The 19,551-nt window shown below is 43.0% G+C and overlaps 1 protein-coding gene across 3 annotated transcripts in view; it reads right to left on the bottom strand.

Annotated features, from left to right (window-relative positions):
• Positions 1-13,923: 13,923 nt before the first annotated feature.
• Positions 13,924-19,551, bottom strand: part of LOC137351387 (neurturin-like) — a 113,309-nt gene continuing 107,681 nt past the window's right edge. For all 3 annotated transcript variants that reach the window (XM_068015830.1, XM_068015831.1, XM_068015829.1), the window contains exon 3: positions 13,924-14,839. In XM_068015830.1, the coding sequence (XP_067871931.1) occupies positions 14,391-14,839 (449 nt within the window). In that variant the 3' untranslated portion in view covers positions 13,924-14,390. The remainder of the gene's footprint in view (positions 14,840-19,551) is intronic.

Genomic DNA, 19,551 nt, shown 5'->3' with positions numbered 1-19,551 from the left:
TGAAAAACATTTGCATACTAACAGACAGTGCTTGTGGAGACAAAAGGACCACTCCCTGACACATTCAACCCACAATGGATTTTGATCACCAGACATTGAAGGTGTAAGGAAGAGAATTCCAGAGACCGCTAAGGGAATAGAATCCACAAAAGCCAGGACTGGGTAAACCAGCTGGTCACATGACTAACTGGCTGGTCCAGGGTTTTTTGAACTAGCCACAGAGTTTTTGAACTCAGAAAGACGATTTGCTCCTGGAGTGAGAAGATCTCTCCTGTCTGTTCCCATCTCTTTCTCACAAGTCTCTGGACCCATTGAGGACACATGAATGTCAAGAGAGAAAAGTCTCCTATATTGAACAAAGTTTAAGAGGAATACTGGGCCCCAACAAAAATCAAGACCTACCTACAATCAAGGACTTTACAGCAAGCTCGAAGAACAGTAACCAAAACCATCTTCAGATATTGCCTCAAACTTTTCCACTTTATTTCTTCTGCTCTTTTCGGTCTCTATCTGCATGCGTACATCACGTATGCATGCTAGTATGGGCGCATCGCGTATCCGTAGGCATTAACCAAATTAGAGTTTAAGTTTAATAAAGTTCAACCTTTTTTCTTTAAACCTAAGAAAACCTGTTTGGCTAGTTTCTTTGCCTTATAATTGGAAGTTAGTGAACAAGGATTCACTAAGGGGGCACTACAAAAACAGTGTGTTTCAAATAAAATCCTGTTACAGTAAGACCATGTGAAGGCTGAGAGGAAACCCTAGACCCCTTTCTCACCTGGTCGTAACAGTGCCATTGTACCTGGATTTGCTGTCCCCTCATGAACTAATCTGCCTTATCTAAATCATGCAACATGATAGGAATCTCACAATGAATTCCTAGCCTTACCACTTAGTACAACACCATTTAAATGGCAGCTGCAACCAGGAATAATGAAGGAAAGTATTGGCAAGAGGAACCATCCCCAAAATGCAGAAATGGTGGACCACCAACAAACAGAACCATACAGCAAAATGCATAACAGTCAAATTATAATTGTGAAAAAGAATTTTGAGCTGTAAGACAAATATCCCAGGTCTGTGATTAACGATGCTCCCATTTTCTATTGGCTAGCTCAGCAAAGGAGCAGAGGCCCACAGAAACATATCAAACCTGGCGACCTGCTCATCACAATAATGAGGCTTCACTGGACCAATTGTGAAATTTTCTTCACATCCACAAAATTTCTGCCATTAAATAGGACATGGTTTCACTCCCAGTGCACTCCCAATGCCCCTGTCCAAATTTACAGTTAGCCTGACATTTAGCAAGGCTCATTTCCTAGCACAAAGCCTTGTAAAATGGGACTAATGTGTTGATGTGGAGATCATGAGAAGACTTCATTCTAACCTTTTAAATGTCCTTTTATATTTTTATAATCTTGGATGATCTGTTCTGGAATTATAAAATTTTGACCACTTAGGATTCACTGAATGAAAAATAATTAATATTGTAAATGAAATAAGGGCGGCACAGTGGTTAGCATTGCAGCCTCACAGCTCCAGCGACCCAGGTTCGGTTCTGGGTACTACCTGTGCAGAGTTTGCAAGTTCTCCCTGTGACCATGTGGGTTCCCACCAGGTGCTGTGGTTTCCTCCCACAGCCAAAGACTTGTAGGTTAATAGGTAAATTGGCCATTGTAAATTGCCCCTAGTGTAGGTAGGTGGTAGGAGAATGGTGGGGATGTGGTAGGAAATATGGGATTAATGTAGGATTAGTATAAATGGGTGGTTGTTGGTCAGCACAGACTCAGTGGGCCGAAGGGCCTGTTTCAGTGCTGTATCTCTTAAAAAGAAATATGATTTAGTTTTAGAAAGTGTTCTTAAAATAATATAATCTACTTTTGAGAGAGTAAAGGTTAAAAACAAATGCAGTTCAATTCTACATATTAATTGTATGCTTACAAGGATGCCACGTTTAGTACATTGCTCAGTGTATCTGTTACTTCAAGTTGTATTCCTGTAACTCAACTCCATGTGCTATTACTTCAAATGTAGCTCTCTCCAGCACTGCTGTCCAATTTGAACAGCTGCCATTAGGTTACATGATTGCAGTGACCAATCAGTTCACTGCAAAAGAAATAATTGGTGGTTTAAGTGAACACTGGTCAGGAAACTGCCAAGCATCCAACTACTGCTGCAACACCCACCCCAAGGGGACAAAAATATGTAGAGTCAAAACAAATAGCAATATGCTTAGCATTCTACAACAATGGGGCTTGTGGATGAAATTATAATTTAGATTTAACTACTTTGTATGAAATGGACTGCCAAAGGAGCGAGTCCACTTGATTGTAAAAGCAACTTCAAAGGAGAGTTGGATAAGTAGCCAGCTACAAATATGTAATAAGGTTGTGAGATGTACTGTGGGATGTGGTGTTTCCTATACACTGGGACTGACTACGTCTTTTCTGATCCTAAGCACCTCCTCATCAGCTGTAGCACGAGTTAGATGTAGAGTAATGCTCCCAATGTACTGCACTGTCAATGGTTCTCGGCTATCAAAGGTATCTCAACATTGCTGTACCTTTAGAATATAATTCTGTACCATCTACAAGATGCATTGCAGCAACTCACCAAGGCTCCTTCGACAGCACCTTCCAAACCCGCGACCTCTACCACCTAGAAGGATAAAGGCAGCAGTGCATGGGAAACCACCACCTGCAAGTTCCCTCCCAAGCCACACACCATCCTGACTGGAACTATATTGCTATTCCTTCACTGTCGCTGGGTCAAAATCCTGGAACTCCCTTCCTAACAGTGCTGTTGGTATATCTACACCCCAAGGACTGCAGCAGTTCAAGAAGGCATCTCACCACCAACTTCTCAAGGGTAATTAGGGATGGGCAATAAATGCCTAGCCAGAGCCGCCCACATCCCCTGAACAAATAAAAGAAAATCACCAAGATTTCTTTTCCATTACTTCCAACAGACATCTTTTTTAACCTCTAATAATTTAGCTCCAATTTCTGCCAACTTTGTGCTGTGCACCTAATTCCATTAGAAACTGGAATGATACTAGCCAAACAGTTTCCATTTAGAATCTGAAAAGCCAACTAAAGGAGACGGACCATTACCCCATCAACTTAAATTGCTGGTTGTTCACTCTTCTCTGAGATAAAAACTTACACAACTGTTGTGCATCTTTGTCTTGCAGTTACAATTGACTGATTATGAAATAAAAAAAATCAATAAATTATATTTTTTACCATACCCTGTAACCTTTCCTCAAGTATCCTTCAATGGCTCAATTCAGTCTGTTACAGTTCTCTGACTCTCCACATAACTGGAAAAGCTTTTCCCATGCTTTCACATCCTCTTTTCCATTATTCTTATTGGTGATCGAATCGGGTGAGTTTGAAAGATGCCGTGTGCTGTGGGGTACCTGGTTATTCATGGCCACTCCTGCCCACCTCCACTTCATCAACTATACCTACAGAAACAAAACAAGAAAAATTGTTACCAACAGATCCTCATTACAACTTGGTGGCATGAAGCTTTGTTTAAAATACTCACGTGAAATACTGGCATAGCTCCGTAGAGAGCCGTCATGGACTCAATGGGCCGAATGACCACCTTCTGTGCCGTAAAATGACTCTATGAACCCAATGTCCAATGCATATTTGCTGTCTGTGAACTGAGGGATGTAGACTAAAGGAAGATTAAGTGTGGTAGGAACCCTACACTTGGGCCAGGCCTCCTGCTTCCCCATGTCCCATTTCCCATGCAAAATTGCAGCTTTGTATTTGGAGGTATAGCTCCTTAAAATGGGAGAGAGGATGCAGCTAATGTGGTCCTCCTCCTATTCTCATCCACTCCCTCTTGCTTGTGGCCTCTTCTATATAAGCAGAGATATGCATTGAGCGGTTGCCAGAAACATGTACCATGCAAGTGCTGTACCTGGGAGAAATTGGTAGGAGGTCACATTGGTGTATCTGCGAGGAAGTGTATAGTGCATGTTAATAGGCAACTATGGGCAACTAGATTAATAGCGAAACAAACTGTAAGTCGGGGGAACTCTATGCCAGGATTCATTACTGCACTTAATTATTATGAAATCACAGTGCAGCCACCTACTTTGTCTGCCAAACTTTGTCTGGCATTGAATCCACATTCTCTGCATAATACTATTGGTATTGACACCATTATTCATCGTCTGTTACGTCCTTTGACCCACCCCCTCAGTTGATCCAATGACTATCAGAGGGAAACAGGACTGCATGCTGCAGCAAGATTGGAGATTGAGGAAATGCTTACATGGGTTGGGTGCCTCATGTCAGTAAGAGTACTTGAGTGCCAGCCCCAATGAGCCAACTGGAAGTTTAGAGTGGCACCTCCAACAGAGGTGAAGCAGCCCAAGAAGTGTCCAATAAAGAAAGGAAATGAAGAACTTGCATTTATATAGTGCCTTTCATGATCTCAGAATGTCCCAAAGCACTTTACAGCCAATTGAGTACTTTTGAAGTGTTGTCACTATTGTAAATGTAGGAAATGCAAAAGGAGATGTAAGTATCTTCAGTTCCTTGGGGAGTGAAAAAAACTCTACTTGTTGCAGCAACAGTGGTGGAGCATTTCCTGGTCCCTCAGCACCACAAATTTCCTCTGTCCTTACCATAGGACTGCAGGACGGGCTGTGATCAGAAGGGCACCCTCCCACATTTATTCTGGTCATGTCTTCACATTCAGCTTTTGGATGCAGTCGAGAAACCCACAAGGACCATAACTGCTTGCACTTCCAGAGGACTCATATCAGTGCATATGGGGCTTGATCATGAGAGATCAAGGGCCTCCAGTGATGAGCACGCTATTGCCTACAAGAAGGTGTATCCCTTTGTGGTAAAGCGCAGCCCTCCCCTCAAGAAATATGTCTGAAGAATGTGTGGGACATATGTCAATCAAAACAAGTAACGTTTGGCCTTGGCCTGGAACTGGAGAAATACCAAGTTGTCTAGGTCCTGTCCTTGGAAGCTCACTCAGGAAATTCAGTCTGCTTTCAGCACAGCAGCCCACTCATGGGCTGTCATGCTCAGTCCCCACCTGCCAAGAACGAGGCACATCAATTTTACCATGAACATTGATTTTAAAGTTACTGGAGTTAAGCGAGGACTTGTTAAACAGATCAGACGTGGCTGGAAAAGATATTTGCATATTAACGGACGGTGTTTGGAAGGACAAAGCAGCCATTCCCTAACATTCAACCCACAATGGACTTTCGATCACCAGATGTTGAAGGTGGGGGAGCTCGCATTTCAAGTTGACTGCTAAGATGGCCGAATACACAAACGGACATGGTCAAACCAGCTAGTCACATGACTAACCTGCTGGGCAACCTGAATTTTTTGAATTTGTGAAAACAGTTTCGGCAGAAAGCTATTTGCTCCTGGACTGAGAAGCTCTCTCTCCTGTCTACTCCCATCTCTTTCTCACAAGCCTCTGAATCCACTGAAAACACATGAACCCCAAGAGAAAAAAGTCTCCTACAGCAAACAAGCTTTAAGAACAATACTGGGCCCCAACGAAAAGCAAGATCTACCTACAATCAAGGACTCTACAGTGAACTGAAAGAACTGTAACAACAACTCTTCAGATATTGCTTCAAACCTTTCCACTTGATTTTCCTTCTGCTCTTTTCTGTCTCTATTTGCATGTGTTTATCGCGTATGCATGCTAGCATGGGGCACAGCGTATATCCGTAGGCATTAACCAAATTAGAGCTTAAGTTTAAGTTTAATAAATTTCAACTTTAAATCTAAGCCCGTTGTTGCTGGTTTCCTTGCCTTATAATTGGAAAGTGGTGAACAATGATACACCAAAGGGGGAGCTAAAAAAACAATGTGTTTAAAAATTAAACCCTGCTACAGTAAGACCAGGTGAAGGCTGAAAGGGAACCCTGGACCTATTTCTTACCTGGTCATAACAGAAAATTGGGTGCTAGCATTCAGAACTGACCCACAGACAAACAAGAGAAATTGGAAGTGGGAAGCCAAATTGTTCCCAATCCATTGTAATTGTTCCCATTGTAATAAAGCAGGGCATTTAAAAGCTGACTGCTGGAAACTAAAGGGAAAGCCAGTAGGGATAATCAGTGAGCCCGCTTAGTGAAGAAGTGAACCTGATGGAAAGCACAGCAGAACAAGCTGTGGCTTTAACTGCGGTAAGAGTGCGATCCAGGAAGCTTATGGCTGCAAGTGCAGGAAAATTTAATAGGATTCCTGAAGGCTATCAGGGTTTTGTGTCAGATGGGAAAGTAACCCCATATCCCTTGAGTAGGGCAAGCAAGCCCATAGTGATTCTCAGGGGCACAGGGGTCATTAGATCCCTTTTATTGGGAAAAGGCCTGACCTTTCCCCCAGCGAATGCAGTGAACACCAAAATGGTGGTGGATGGTATTGAAGGGCAGTGTATGCCTGTACCTGTACATCAGGTGCACCTGGAGTGTGACCTAGTTTCGGGACTGGTGACCATAGGGATTGTCCCTAGTTTGCCCGTGGATGGGGTTGACCTGCTCCTAGGTAATGATCTGGTGGGGGTGAAGGTGGTAGCAACACCCCCCCCCCCACCCCATTAGTGAAAGAAAGACCGCAGGAGGTCAGAGAGACAGGGGAGTGGTGGGAGATGGACCCCTGTAGTTTCCCTGAATGTGTAGTGGATCAGGCCATGATCAAAGAAGCCCCCCCAGAGGAGACTGCATTGGCACTGCAGGCAGATGACCATGAGGTCTGCTTGTCCGAGTCTTTCTTTGGAAAATTAGGGAGACCCACGGAGTGAATTAAATGGATTTTCCCTAGCTGAGACTCAGCGAGCCGACCCAGTATTGTGAGAGTTAGCACAGACTGCCTGGTCTGAAAGTGAAGCAGAGGGAGTCCCTGATGGCTACTATTTAAAGAATGAGGTACTGATGAGGAAATGGAGTTCTCCTCATAGACCTGAGAGCAAGGAGTGGGCAGTAGTTCACCTGTTAATGGTGCCGCAGAGGTACCGGAGAGAAATATTAAGAAGAGCCCACCAGACTACAGTGGCTGTACATGCTGGTATACGAATGATCAAAGCCCGCATAAGACAGCAGTTTGACTAGCCAATACTCCACAAAGATGTGGTGGAGTACTGCAGGAGTTGCCACATGTGCCGGCTTGAGGGGAAACCCCAACCTACCGCGAAACTTGCACCTCCTAAGTCCTGTACCGGTGTTAGGAGGACCCTCCAGCAGAGGGCTGGTGAACTGTAACGGACCCCACCAAGAACAAAAAGGGACAGGCAGGCACAAGGCTAGCAAAAGGTTAGATAGAGAAGGAGAAAAAGTGACCAAGAGGGCAGGGTAAAGGAAGTCCGGGAGGAATCCCGGATGAAAATCCCTGCTGTCTGGTCAGCCATCCCCGTTAAATGTGTAAAGGTAGACACCCATATCCTGCTACGTAAATGCAGACTCTAGAAGCACCCCACCAGATCTGCTAACTGCATTTACAGGAACCTGCAGAAACAAAGAAAGACCTCTAGGGGACAGAGAAACCGTGAGGGTGACGTCTCACCTAGTCAAAGTGCCACAGGGGCGTGCAGTAGCATCTGCACAAATACCTGCAGGCAGGAGTGTCCTCTGGGACAGAGGGAAAATTAGCAAAGAATCCTCCCCCACATTCCAAGAAAAAGAGAACCACTCATCCCCTGAAGTCAAAAGTCTTTGCACGACTCAGCAAAGCACGGAGAGTTCAGGACAAACCTGCCCAGTACTGACTCTTCTTTTAATAAAAAAATTACCTCAGCAGGAACAAAGACCCTAGGCAGCAATGGAAATGGGGAAACAGAAGAGAAACTTCCCAACAAAAAAGAACCATATGTTTATTGGGATGCCAAAAGGGGGGAATTAAAGCAGCACTGGCACCAACAGAAGACAGGCTATAATAAGTTTTAAGATTTATGAATGAATAGGAATGAATGAGAGAAAGGCATGTTTTTTCTGTATCTTACATTTTTCTCTCGAACCTTTTCATGAAATGCGTTTTTCTCAAATCGCATTTCATTCCGTTGGGTGTAGAGGTGTCATGCCAGGTCCCCACCTGCCAAGAACAAGGCACATCAATTTTATCATGAACATAGATTTTAAACTGTCACTGGAGTTAAGAGAGGACTTGTTAAACAGATCAGCCGTGGCTGGAAAAGATATTTACATATTAACAGGCAATGTTTGGAAGGACAAAGCAGCCATTCCCTAACATTCAACCCACAATGGACTTTCGATCACCAGACGTTGAAGGTGGGGGAGCTCGCATTCCAAATTGACTGTTAAGATGGCCAAATACACAAACGGACATGGTCAAACCAGCTAGTCACATGACTAACCTGCTAGGCAACCTGAATTTTTTGAATTTGTACAAACAGTTTCGGCAGAAGGCTATTTGCTCCTGGAATGGGAAGATCTCTCTCCTGTCTCCTCCCATCTCTTTCTCACAAACCTCTGAATCCACTGAAAACATATGAACCCCAAGAGAAAAAAGTCTCCTACAGCAAATAAGCTTTAAGAAGAATACTGGGCCCCAACGAAAAGCAAGATCTACCTACAATCAAGGACTCTACAGTGAGCTCAAAGAACTGTAACAACAACTCTTCAGATATTGCCTCAAACCTTTCCACTTTATTTTTCTTCTGCTCTTTTCTGTCTCTATTTGCATATGTATATCGCGTATGCATGCTTGCGTGGGGAGCGTCGTGCATCCGCAGGAGTTAACTGAATTAAAGTTTAAGTTTAATAAATTTCAACTTTTCTTCTTTAAACCTAAGAAAGCCTGTTTGTGCTGGTTTCTTTGCCTTATAATTGGAAAGTGGTGAACAAAGATTCACCAAAGGGGGGGCTTATAAAACTGTGTTTAAAAATAAAACCCTGTTACAGTAAGACCAAGTGAAGGCTGAAAGGGAACCCTAAACCTTTTTCTCACCTGGTCGTAATATGGACTGTGAAGAGCAATAACCAAAAGCAACAGAACATCAACTAAGCGGGCCTTTCCATCCCATCCCCAGAAATTAAGTAGAAAGAAGTTACTTGAACGCCATGAACTGCATTGCTCCCTGTGAAACAGTCACGTCAAGAAGCCTTGATGTCTCAATGCGTTCTGCCTTGTGCAATCATAATGTGCAATGGCTAATTTCATAAAATCTATATGTGATTGCACACTTTTGAGAATTCAATGAAAAAAGTGAATGTAATCATAACCAACCCTTTCTAAAAAAAACGTAGATAACAATGAATGGGAAGGGGTTCGGTCACTTGGGATTGTATACAATGATCAGAATTATATTCAGAATTGGAGACACGCTAAGCATCAACTATCACTCTCCCTGCATTCCAACCCACCCATTTCCCTATCCCCAGGCCTAACCAATTCCTAGAAATCAAGACCAAAGTAGCTGCCTCAGCGCTATGATCTGCATTGAATGACGATAACAATTGAAGTTGGCTGCCATTTATTTATCCATATGAATCAATCAATTATGAGCTGAAGAAAAGACAATGGAGGTGAGCGGGTAGAACGTAATAGGTGCAGGAGTAGGCCATTCAACCCCTCAAGCCTACTCCATCATTCAATAAGATCATGGCTGATCTGATTGTGTTCTCAACTCCACTTTCCTATCTGCCCCCCATAACCCTCGACTCCCTTGTAGATCAAAAGCAGCATGCTGGTTTGCCAGCACCATCCCTCCCCCGGGCCATTTTCCTAGAGGTGTGTTTGGAGGCTGAAAGGCTACCCGCCCACAAGCAGTGGATAGCTAATTAAGGTAAGTTAATGAGCAATTAAGGCCAATTATCAGACCAACAGGATTTTCCAGTCGGCCTGCAGGCCTCTTGTGGTGTTGGGAACAGATCAGTTGCCTGGAGGCACCAGCCAGTGGCAGATGGGGGGGAGCGGGGGCCAGTGCTCCAGGCAGGCTTTGAGGCCCTCCCCACCTAACTGGCCACAGCTTCCATCACAGGCTGACCCGTGGAGGGGTTTCCCCTCCACAACGGGGGCCTGGCAGCTGTGGCTACTTTTTAATTGATAAGTTTTAAAAGTGCAGAGAGGGCACCTCAAGATGGAGGCACCCTGTCTCCTTCTTATCTGAAATGGCAGGCTTCATCTCCTTCTGTGTTGGAGGTTCTCCTATTGGTCCTCCAGCTTCGAGATCCTGCACGCTGTTCTTAATTGGACAGCAAGGGCAGCTTCTGGCTACTAATTGGCCAATTCAGGGAAAATCACCGCCGGGTGACTTCCCCACACCGTGCGTGGTCGGGACCCCCCATTTGACCCCGCGTCGGGGTCCCAACCCAAAACCCAAAATCCTGTCCAATGAGTAATTGCAGACTTCATTTCCACTTCCATTTTAACAGCTAGCACAGTGGTGCAGTGGTTAGCACCGCAGCCTCACAGTTCTAGTGACCTGGGTTCAATTCTGGGTACTGCCTGTGCGGAGTTTGCAAGTTCTCCCTGTGACTGTGTGGATTTTCGCCGGGTGCTCTGGTTTCCTCCCACAGCCAAAGACTTGCAGGTTGATAGGTAAATTGCCCCTAGTATAGGTAGGGGATGTGGTAGGAATATGGGATTAATGTAAGATTTATATAAATGGGTGGTTAATGGTTGGCACAGACTCAGTGGGCCGAAGGGCCTGTTTCAGTGCTGTATCTCTGAAAAAAAAATCAAGTACACTTTCCATAAATATTTTCACCTTTTATTTTCAATTCAACAAGTGTATCCCACAGGTAATATAGGAAGAGACTGTAATGAAAGGAACTCTGCTTTGGCACATTATACTGTTTCAAATAAATAAACAGATTGTTTGTTTGTAATAATACTAAATAAATAACATAATTTACTCTCCAATAAATAGACTGTTTCACTGACACCGATGCATTGCATCAAATTGTTTCAGTCGGTCATGGTTGTCCAACACCAGAGGCAGGAAAGAGGAATTTGTACAAGTTATGTCTTACAGAGGTAAATGTTTAAGTGCTTTTGGTTTAAAAAATGAGAATATAAAGCAAGAGAACACAGCACTCCTCACACGATGCACCATTACCAGTACAAGGATGCCGAACAACAGTTATTGTCCCCGCCTCCTTTTAAATGACCTGTATCAACACTGTGTAATTTGTTTTCCATCCTTTTCTGCTTATGAAAATCTCCTGCCAAGTTAAAGCATCCATGTCGGTTAAGAGTAGACTATTAATTGGTGTCCAGATCAAACACTCTGCCTAGTGACAACCTTACTCTAAACTTAATCTAATCTCTAAAATCAGTCAGAATTTACCAGTGCCCTCTCTCTCTCTGGACTTTGTAAGCATAAGGCTGGATTAACTCAGGAACTGTGCCTCTATGTTTGGTGTTGTGTTGTCCCCTCCTCCCGTGGCCAACTTGACCTAGCTCTCTGGGTGGAAAAAAGGTTCTTAATAGTTAGAAGCAATCAGCATGCTTGCTTGCCTTTCCAAATAGCTGTGGGTTAAAGGTGTTGTTTAGGAAGGGACAGGATCCAACTATGCCAACATAATGTACAGATATAGGTATTTCTAACTACTGCACCATTATTAAAATGGAATTCTGGAAATGCAACCAATCCAAGCTAGAGTAGAGCCCAAAAGACGTTGGGATAGGGACCACTGCAATAATGTAACAGAATTCAAGGCATGGCTGCATGGGGTGGGGGCCGGTTGGACACCATTATTTAATTGGATTTTGCATTACATCGATTTTCTGGGAGGCAATGATTTGTCATCTGACAACAATTATAAATGGGATGTTTTGGCTGAAGTGAATGTGTTATGGTTAGTCCCAATGAAGGAGATTAGTGTGTGATGAATCTCACCAAAGTAACAATGGCAGTAGGTTAGGCCCATGACTGGACAGTCATTCACTTAACACCAATTATACAATTCCCATCCCTTTCCATATTTATCAGCTCTGCTATTTTGACAGCAACTGTGTTGGGAGGGTGAGAGTGGGAGGCATGGGGTTGACAGCGCCACATGAGCCAAGGCCTGTTTACAGATAACAATATCATAGGTTAGGATCAGATGAAGAACCCTGTAGCACTTCCAGTTAGTCAAGGCAGATATTGAAAGTAAATTAAGAATATTGAATAACCAGTGGAGTACTGCACTAAATTCGTTAATTTAGTATTATGTTTTAATAAATGTTAAGAACCTTAGGATTCCTTCAATGTTCTTTTTGATTGTCAAGATGGAATCTGACCTTATACAGGGCCTACTGGCACAGGTTCAGCCCCAGTTAAATAATATTTCTGGTAAGCATTTAGGAGTTAGGACTTGTAGGTCAAACTTCTGAAGTTACATCCAATCCTGTGACCGTGTCCTCATGGCAGAACAAGTCCACCTATGGGCCTGGTGTAACCTGGGAATTGCCAGCTGAAAACTGACCAAGGTCCATCTAGTTCACCTTCTGCCATCCTGGTAGTGTATGACACAATGATAATGGAATATCTAAGAACATCTAGAGCAAGCCTACTCTATCCTGAGTCCATGTATTCTCCCATGGACCATCTGCCCCTTACATTGCAGTAGTTTGTACACAGAACTAATGTTGGAATTGGAAGTGTTGGTAACACAGTTGTAGCAGCAGTGGTATGGATAGTCCCTGGACCACATCAATAGGGGCACCAGTGTCAGTTGCACAGGTAGTAAGAAACATGTGGGGAATATTGGTACTAGCATTGGGACTGGTGCTTGAACTAGGTGCTGGTACCACAGGCTGTAGCACATACAATAAATCAAGGGTAACAGTACTACATATAAACAATAACACAAATAATCTGCATTGATATTAATGTGAGAAGGAACCTGTGTTACAAGTCTGATGTAATGTGCAGTTTAAACCCAAAATGCAGACTGCTTGGATGCAGACTGTGAATATTCTTGCAAAGATCCTGGAAACTTTCCTTGCTCACTGTATTTGCTGGCGCCATACCTTATCCCTGCCGTGTGGGGAACAGCTAGCTGCCAAATGCCCTCTTTACCAGATCAATAAACAGTTCATTACTTTTGCATAAAATGAATGGATTGAAATTATCCTTTGTGATATTAATATTGAATATCAATGATGGCATCAAATTCATTTGCCTGTTGTTCTAATGTAGCATTAACCCTTTAACTGCCTTCATTAAACCAGAGGACAAAGAAATTTCATATGAGCATGTTAACATCTTCATTACTAAAATCACACTGGATGATGTCAATCCATACAAAGCATGGTGGTGATTGAGACAACTGGGGTAATGGGATGACAGGAGTGAGGGGGGACAGAGGGAATGAGTAATGGAACCAACATTGAGAAGGGTGACATAGTGAATGAAAGACAGGAGAATGAAAATTACTGCTGTGTATCTAGTGCTTTTGTCTCATATTGTGAGTATACAAATAATCTGACTCATTATCTAGTCAGGTAACATTGCAGAATGCTAAATTTCAACCACACTTTCGTGCTTGTCGAGAATAATAACTTGGTGGAATTTCACACCCTACATTCACTGAATGTTAATCGACTTTGGTTTGATTATTTTAAAAGGGATTTAGCTGTCTAGCAATGCAACAGTGCCACTGCGACCCAGTACAATCCTTTAATAATTTGTTTGATTTAATCCTCAAAACTTGATGGGATTCAGGTCATTATGATTTACAGGTGCTTGCTTATCAGCATCAGTCAGTCCGCTCACTCTGGCACAGACGAAATAAGAGTATTAAAATTCTTCCCAGCAAGTTCAGAGAAGCAGGATATCTCTAAGTTCTGCATCATTGGCCAGTTTAATGAGAATTGTGGTCACATATTTTTATTATACAGATATATATATATATATATATATATATATATATATAAAATATATATATATATATATATATATATATACAGGAGAGAGAGGGGGAGAGAGAGAGAAAGGGTGAAGTTATTCAAAGTATCTTCCTTCTGCACAGACTGTGACCCCGGGATTAGCATCCTGCATTGCAAAATTCATTGAGTCTGATGAAAATTACAAGAGAGTCAACTGCAAAACAGAAACCCACATTCCCACTTGACACAAGTCTGGCCACAGAGCTGTACTTTATAGCACATTTGGAAACATAAAGGCCACATGGTATGGCAAACATAAATTTGCTGAAATTTTTTTTGATGAGCCTGACACTTCTTGGATGCACTGTAACTCTTAGCATCAAAACAGATGGAGATTGGTGATCCTTCCTTGTCTTCAAGATACCTGTCACCTCCTGTTGATATCTTGCCAAGAACCCATACTCCGATCAGGGCTCAGAGCCCAGCAAGGTCTGAAGGCTCCTGCTCATTACAAGGAAGAGGCTTAAGTATTTGCATTGTGTGGTTGGTCCCTCAAACACAGCCACATTCCTTTGCTGAGAGCTGTCGAAGTGTATAATAACGAAAGTTAACATCCAGGAAAGAAACATCATCATCATAAAGCGTGGGCCGACAGCATGGCCGTGCTCTGACCTTCTCTTTTTTAATTCGCTTTGAATTTCTCAAGGCTTTCAGAGTCAGGTCATAGTTTTTCTCTTCAGCGTCACAAGATCCAGTGCAGTATCTGAAGCGCACTACCTCCTCGGAGACATGGGCGAACCCCAGATCACTGACAGTCACATTGATCTCTTTCAATGTACACCCTTTGGTCGCTCTTGATTTTGCTCTTTTAATTCTTAAAGCTGGTCGTGAATGAGTCCAAGCCTTACGCCTCCAATCAGGTGATCTTCTGTACCTTTGAATCAAGGCTCTAACCAGCTCCTTAGCTTCTTCATCTGTGTGAGTTTTAAATATGTTCTTATCTGGAACAAAGCAGTTAGATTATTACAGAATGGTAAGATTAACCTTCATTGCTAAGCAGTTCATTCTACCTGTTATTACAGAATGGTAAGATTAATGTTTATTACTAAATGGTTCATTCTATCGATGATGTGTGTTCTAGAATAGAGGGACAGAACTTTGTGTTAAATGGTAGCACAAAGCAGGGAATATCACATCAGCTGCCAGTTATACGCCCCATCTAATACTCAGTTCCACTGACTCATGTGATACTGTCTGTTTTGCATTGAGATATAATTTATTAGCATATACTAGGAATCAGCTGTTCCTGTATGTCACTACAAAGTGTAACCCAATGACACTGCAGACATTGCATCACAGGTTCAAAAGACTCTCAGTGCTTAGTCCGGATTTCCAACAGTAGCCAACACTTCCTTTCAGGACCACTGGGCTTTTCAACTCATGACAAGATGTTAGCGTAGCCCAGTGCTGGACTTTATTTTAGTGCTTACTACATTATATTATATTTTGGTTCTTTCATAAAGTTGGACATTTAGAGCATCTGAAAGCATATTATTTTACAGAATTGGTACTTGAGTATTGTTTCACTATTTTTGTGCTATATATATTCATCCCTCAAGGGTTACACTCTTCCAGCCTAAGCTCTCTGGATAATTGAGGTACCATTGTACTTCTGTTATCATAACAATTAGAGCATAAGGAATGAGAGAAATCCATTTGACCTTTTAATTGTATTCCTTCCACAGACCATGTACTCTACCCAACTCATTTAATCACCTGGGGAAGGGCTCTCCAGACTTTTTCACTGTCCTGCAGAGGTAAATCAAGCAAAAGTCTTCATTTCTTTACTTGTGCACTTCAGTTCTTAACACAAACTAAATAACCTGCTTTCAGTTACAGCATTTTAACAAGCCTAAATCATAAGAATAGGAAAAGAGCATACACAAGCTGATTGAACTCTTCAGAAATATAACCAAATATAATGCTTAAAAATTTCTTCTCAATCTGTCGATATCTTGTCTCCACATCAGTCAATATGATGCATAAGCAATGGGTTCAGAATAATCATTATACTCTATCAGCATCATGGCCCCTTGTCTTGTGATGTGTTACTGAATTTTTATTGGTCTTTCATTTTCGTGGAGTTTTAGAAATGGCTTTACCTGAGAAATCTCCACATGTGCTCCATTATTGTTCCTGTTCTAATCTTAGCTCACTCACCAATCTTGTCTAGCAGTTTACCTTCACTGGTGATGATTTCAACCAACAAATATCAGTTCCATGACTCCAAACACATATTTGCCCTTAATAAGTTTCAGGTTAACTCTTCTAGTAACTTTAAGTACTTTCTGAAGAAGTTCATGACACTCCTATATGAACTAACCCTGTTGGATGCCATGTACTGAAGCATCAACATCTTCAAAGTGCTCATATATCATACAGAAGGCTTTATGATATTCTTTCAGAACTAAACAATACAAAAGAGAAACTAGGAGAACTGTCCCCACCTCCTCAACCCTTCTGCCCGTAAGGAATCCTTAGCATGCAGAACTTGGAACTTGCTTCATCTAATTTCAGGTCACAAAATTGCAAAAGAATTATGGATGCAGAAGACCATTTGACCCACCTTAGTTCATCCATTCAGAATGATCCTAAAATCAGTCCTTTGCAGCATCCAACTAGTTTTCAAATGATCTAGGATTCACTACTCTGTCTATGGGGCCAATCCCCAGCAGAGGCAGAGCATGCTGATACAAGTCCTAAATTTGGCATTAACTAGTTTGAACCTGTGGCCCTTGTTCTGCTCTTGTAATTTATTTTAAAGTCATTTTCCAGATTAACTTTTTCCATTCCCTCTACAATATACATAATATTATCTCTCAAATGTTGCCTTTTCAGGCTGAAAAGTTTGTTTCTACAGTCTTCTTAAAACTCAGACCTCTAAGAATAGAGATTAGCCAATTGGTTCCTTTCTGCTTTGCCTCCAACACTTGAATGACTCCTTTGTGTTTCAGTGATTAAAACTGGTAACAGTAGTCAAGGATGGTGCCAGAAACCTGAGAATGTATATCATTTGCTAAAGTGTTTTACATTGGCAAACAGTGGAACAATTTCTTTGTGAGTTGGATGCTTGAAATGTTGGGAGCAAGATTGGATGGCCCGGAAAACGGGAATGGTGATTCTGATGCGCAATTATCCACCCTCTTTCTTTGCGATGCAGGCAGCACTCAAACTTCATGCTGCCTGCTCCTTTACATGGCTATAATGCGCAGCCAGCCCTAAGCATGCTCTTGAATGGCTGTATATCTGAACAGGGGTTGCAAAATAATTAGTGGCAAGCACATGTAAAAGCTAGCCAGTGCTACTTAAAGCCAGCTACACCTCTTAAAAGAAGGTGCATTGTGGCTCGAGCAGGTGGTGGAAATCATTCTAAGAGTTGGTTTGACATGAAAAAAGACACATGAATAGCACAGCATGGCAGAGAGTGTGCTCCAAGGTTCTCCAATGCAGCAAGGTCCTCTATCCACAGGGACCAGGAAGTCCTCCAAGCAGACACTGGGAAGGCAGTGGGAGCATTGTGGTCAATGCAAGCAGTGCAGCCCCGAGGACTGGAGCAGCACAGGAAGAAGTTTAATGATCTCACACGAGTGGTCAAGGACATTGAATTCCTCTTCACCTGTGTGGAAGGAGCCCGATGTGAAAAATCTCATGGCCACAGCCAGCTTCACAGCCAATGGCAATGATGTCCTAGCTCTGCTCTAAGGCTGCAGATCTGCCCGCAACAAGTGGCAGATTTCGGTAAGCATCACCTTAGTGAAACAGAGACATCACACACTCTGTTCCTTGCCGAGATTGAGGTAGGAGGATTACTCCCTGAAAACCCTGTGTGGATATGGCCTCCTACTTGCAGGCCCTTCTCCCCCTTCTCCTCTCTGAGCAACTTGCAGTGTGTCACCTCTGCTCATTCTCCCTCTCATGCTGAAGGGCAAGAAGGATAGAAACTACTGTACCCATGATTGGGAGCAAGTGGCTCACCACCACCTTCTCATGGGCAATTAGGGATGGGTAACATTGACCTTACCAGTGACACTCAGAACCCATGAAAGAATTTTAAAATGCACACCCATGTGCCACACCACTCCCTGTAGATTTCAGCAACTTTAAGTAACAGTACAAACCTCCAAACCCTCTACTAATGGAGCAAAAGCCAGTAGAAATCAATCATAACTAACATGAAAGTGGTTGCTGATCTCCTTAAATAGCACTGGTTGGGGGTTCCTTCCTGCTGCTGAACACATGGTTAACTGTGCAAGGTTAAGAGAGGGCATTAGCTGAAGCATTGATGTTAAAAATGGCACTGCTAGGGTCAAATCAACAAATCATCTTTTCCCATTTCCGCTACCTCCAGCATGATGCTACCACCAAACGCATCTTCCTCTCCCCTCCCCTTTCAGCATTCTGAAGGGATTGTTCCCTCCATGACACCCTGGTCCACTCCTCAGTCACTCCCAACACCTCTCCTCTTTCCTACGGCACGTTTCTATGCAAGTGCAGGAGATGCAACACCTGCCCTTTTAACCCCTCCCTTCCCAGGGCCCCAAATGCTCCTTCCAAGTGAAATAGCCATTTACTTGTACTTCTTTCAATTTAGTATCCTGTATTTGCTGCTCACAATGTGGTCTCCTCTACACTGGAGAGAGTAAACGCAGACTGAGTGAGTGCTTTGCGGAACACCTCTGTTCAGTTCGCAAGTGCAACCCCGAGCTTCCTGTCGCTTGTCACCTTAATTCTCCACCTTGTTCCCATCTGACCTTTCTGTCCTTGGCCTGCTACAGTGTTCCAATGAAGCTCAACGCAAGCTCGAGGAACTGCACCTCATATTTCGACTGGGCACTTTACAGCCTTTCAGACTCAACACTGAGGTCAATAATTTTTGATCATAACCTCTGCCCCCATTTTTTTTCCTTTTCTCATTTTTTTTTGCTTCCCCCCACCCCTTTGTTTCTTTCTTAATCCCTTTACTTTGTGTTTGGAAGGCTGCTATACTGCCTTCTACTCCTCATCCAGACACATCTTTTGTTTCTTTACTTGGTTTTGTACCATGAAACCTTTTGTCATTTAATGTCTCCTGCCCTCCACCCGATCACAGACCTTCCTTTTTGTTCTTCTCCCCCTTCCCACGAGCACAAAACTTATTACATTTCTAACCTTTGCCAATTCTGATGTAAGGCCATCGACCTGTGTTTTTCTCTCCAAAGATGCTGCCAGACCTGCTGAGTATTTAAAGATACAGCATTGAAACAGGCCCTTCGGCCCACCGAGTCTGTGCTGACCATCAACCACCCATTTATACTAATCCTACACTAATTCCATATTCCTACCACATCCCCACCTGTCCCTATATTTCCCTACCACCTACCTATACTAGGGGCAATTTATAATGGCCAATTTACCTATCAACCTGCATGTGGGAGGAAACCGGAGCACCCGGAGGAAACCCACGCAGACACAGGGAGAACTTGCAAACTCCACACAGGCAGTACCCAGAATTGAACCCGGGTCGCTGGAGCTGTGAGCCTGCGGTGCTAACCACTGTGCCACCCAACATTTCCAACATTTTTTGTTTTCCAGCATCAGCAGTATTTTGATTTTGTGTCAAATCAATGTTACATGCTGGGTGACGGAACAATCTGTCTACTCTACAGATTTCCGA

The sequence above is a fragment of the Heterodontus francisci genome, chromosome 36 (genome assembly GCF_036365525.1).
Source record: "Heterodontus francisci isolate sHetFra1 chromosome 36, sHetFra1.hap1, whole genome shotgun sequence".
NCBI lineage: Eukaryota > Metazoa > Chordata > Chondrichthyes > Heterodontiformes > Heterodontidae > Heterodontus > Heterodontus francisci.
Note: the sequence above shows the minus strand (reverse complement) of the source record. Positions and strands in the feature narration are given on the sequence as shown.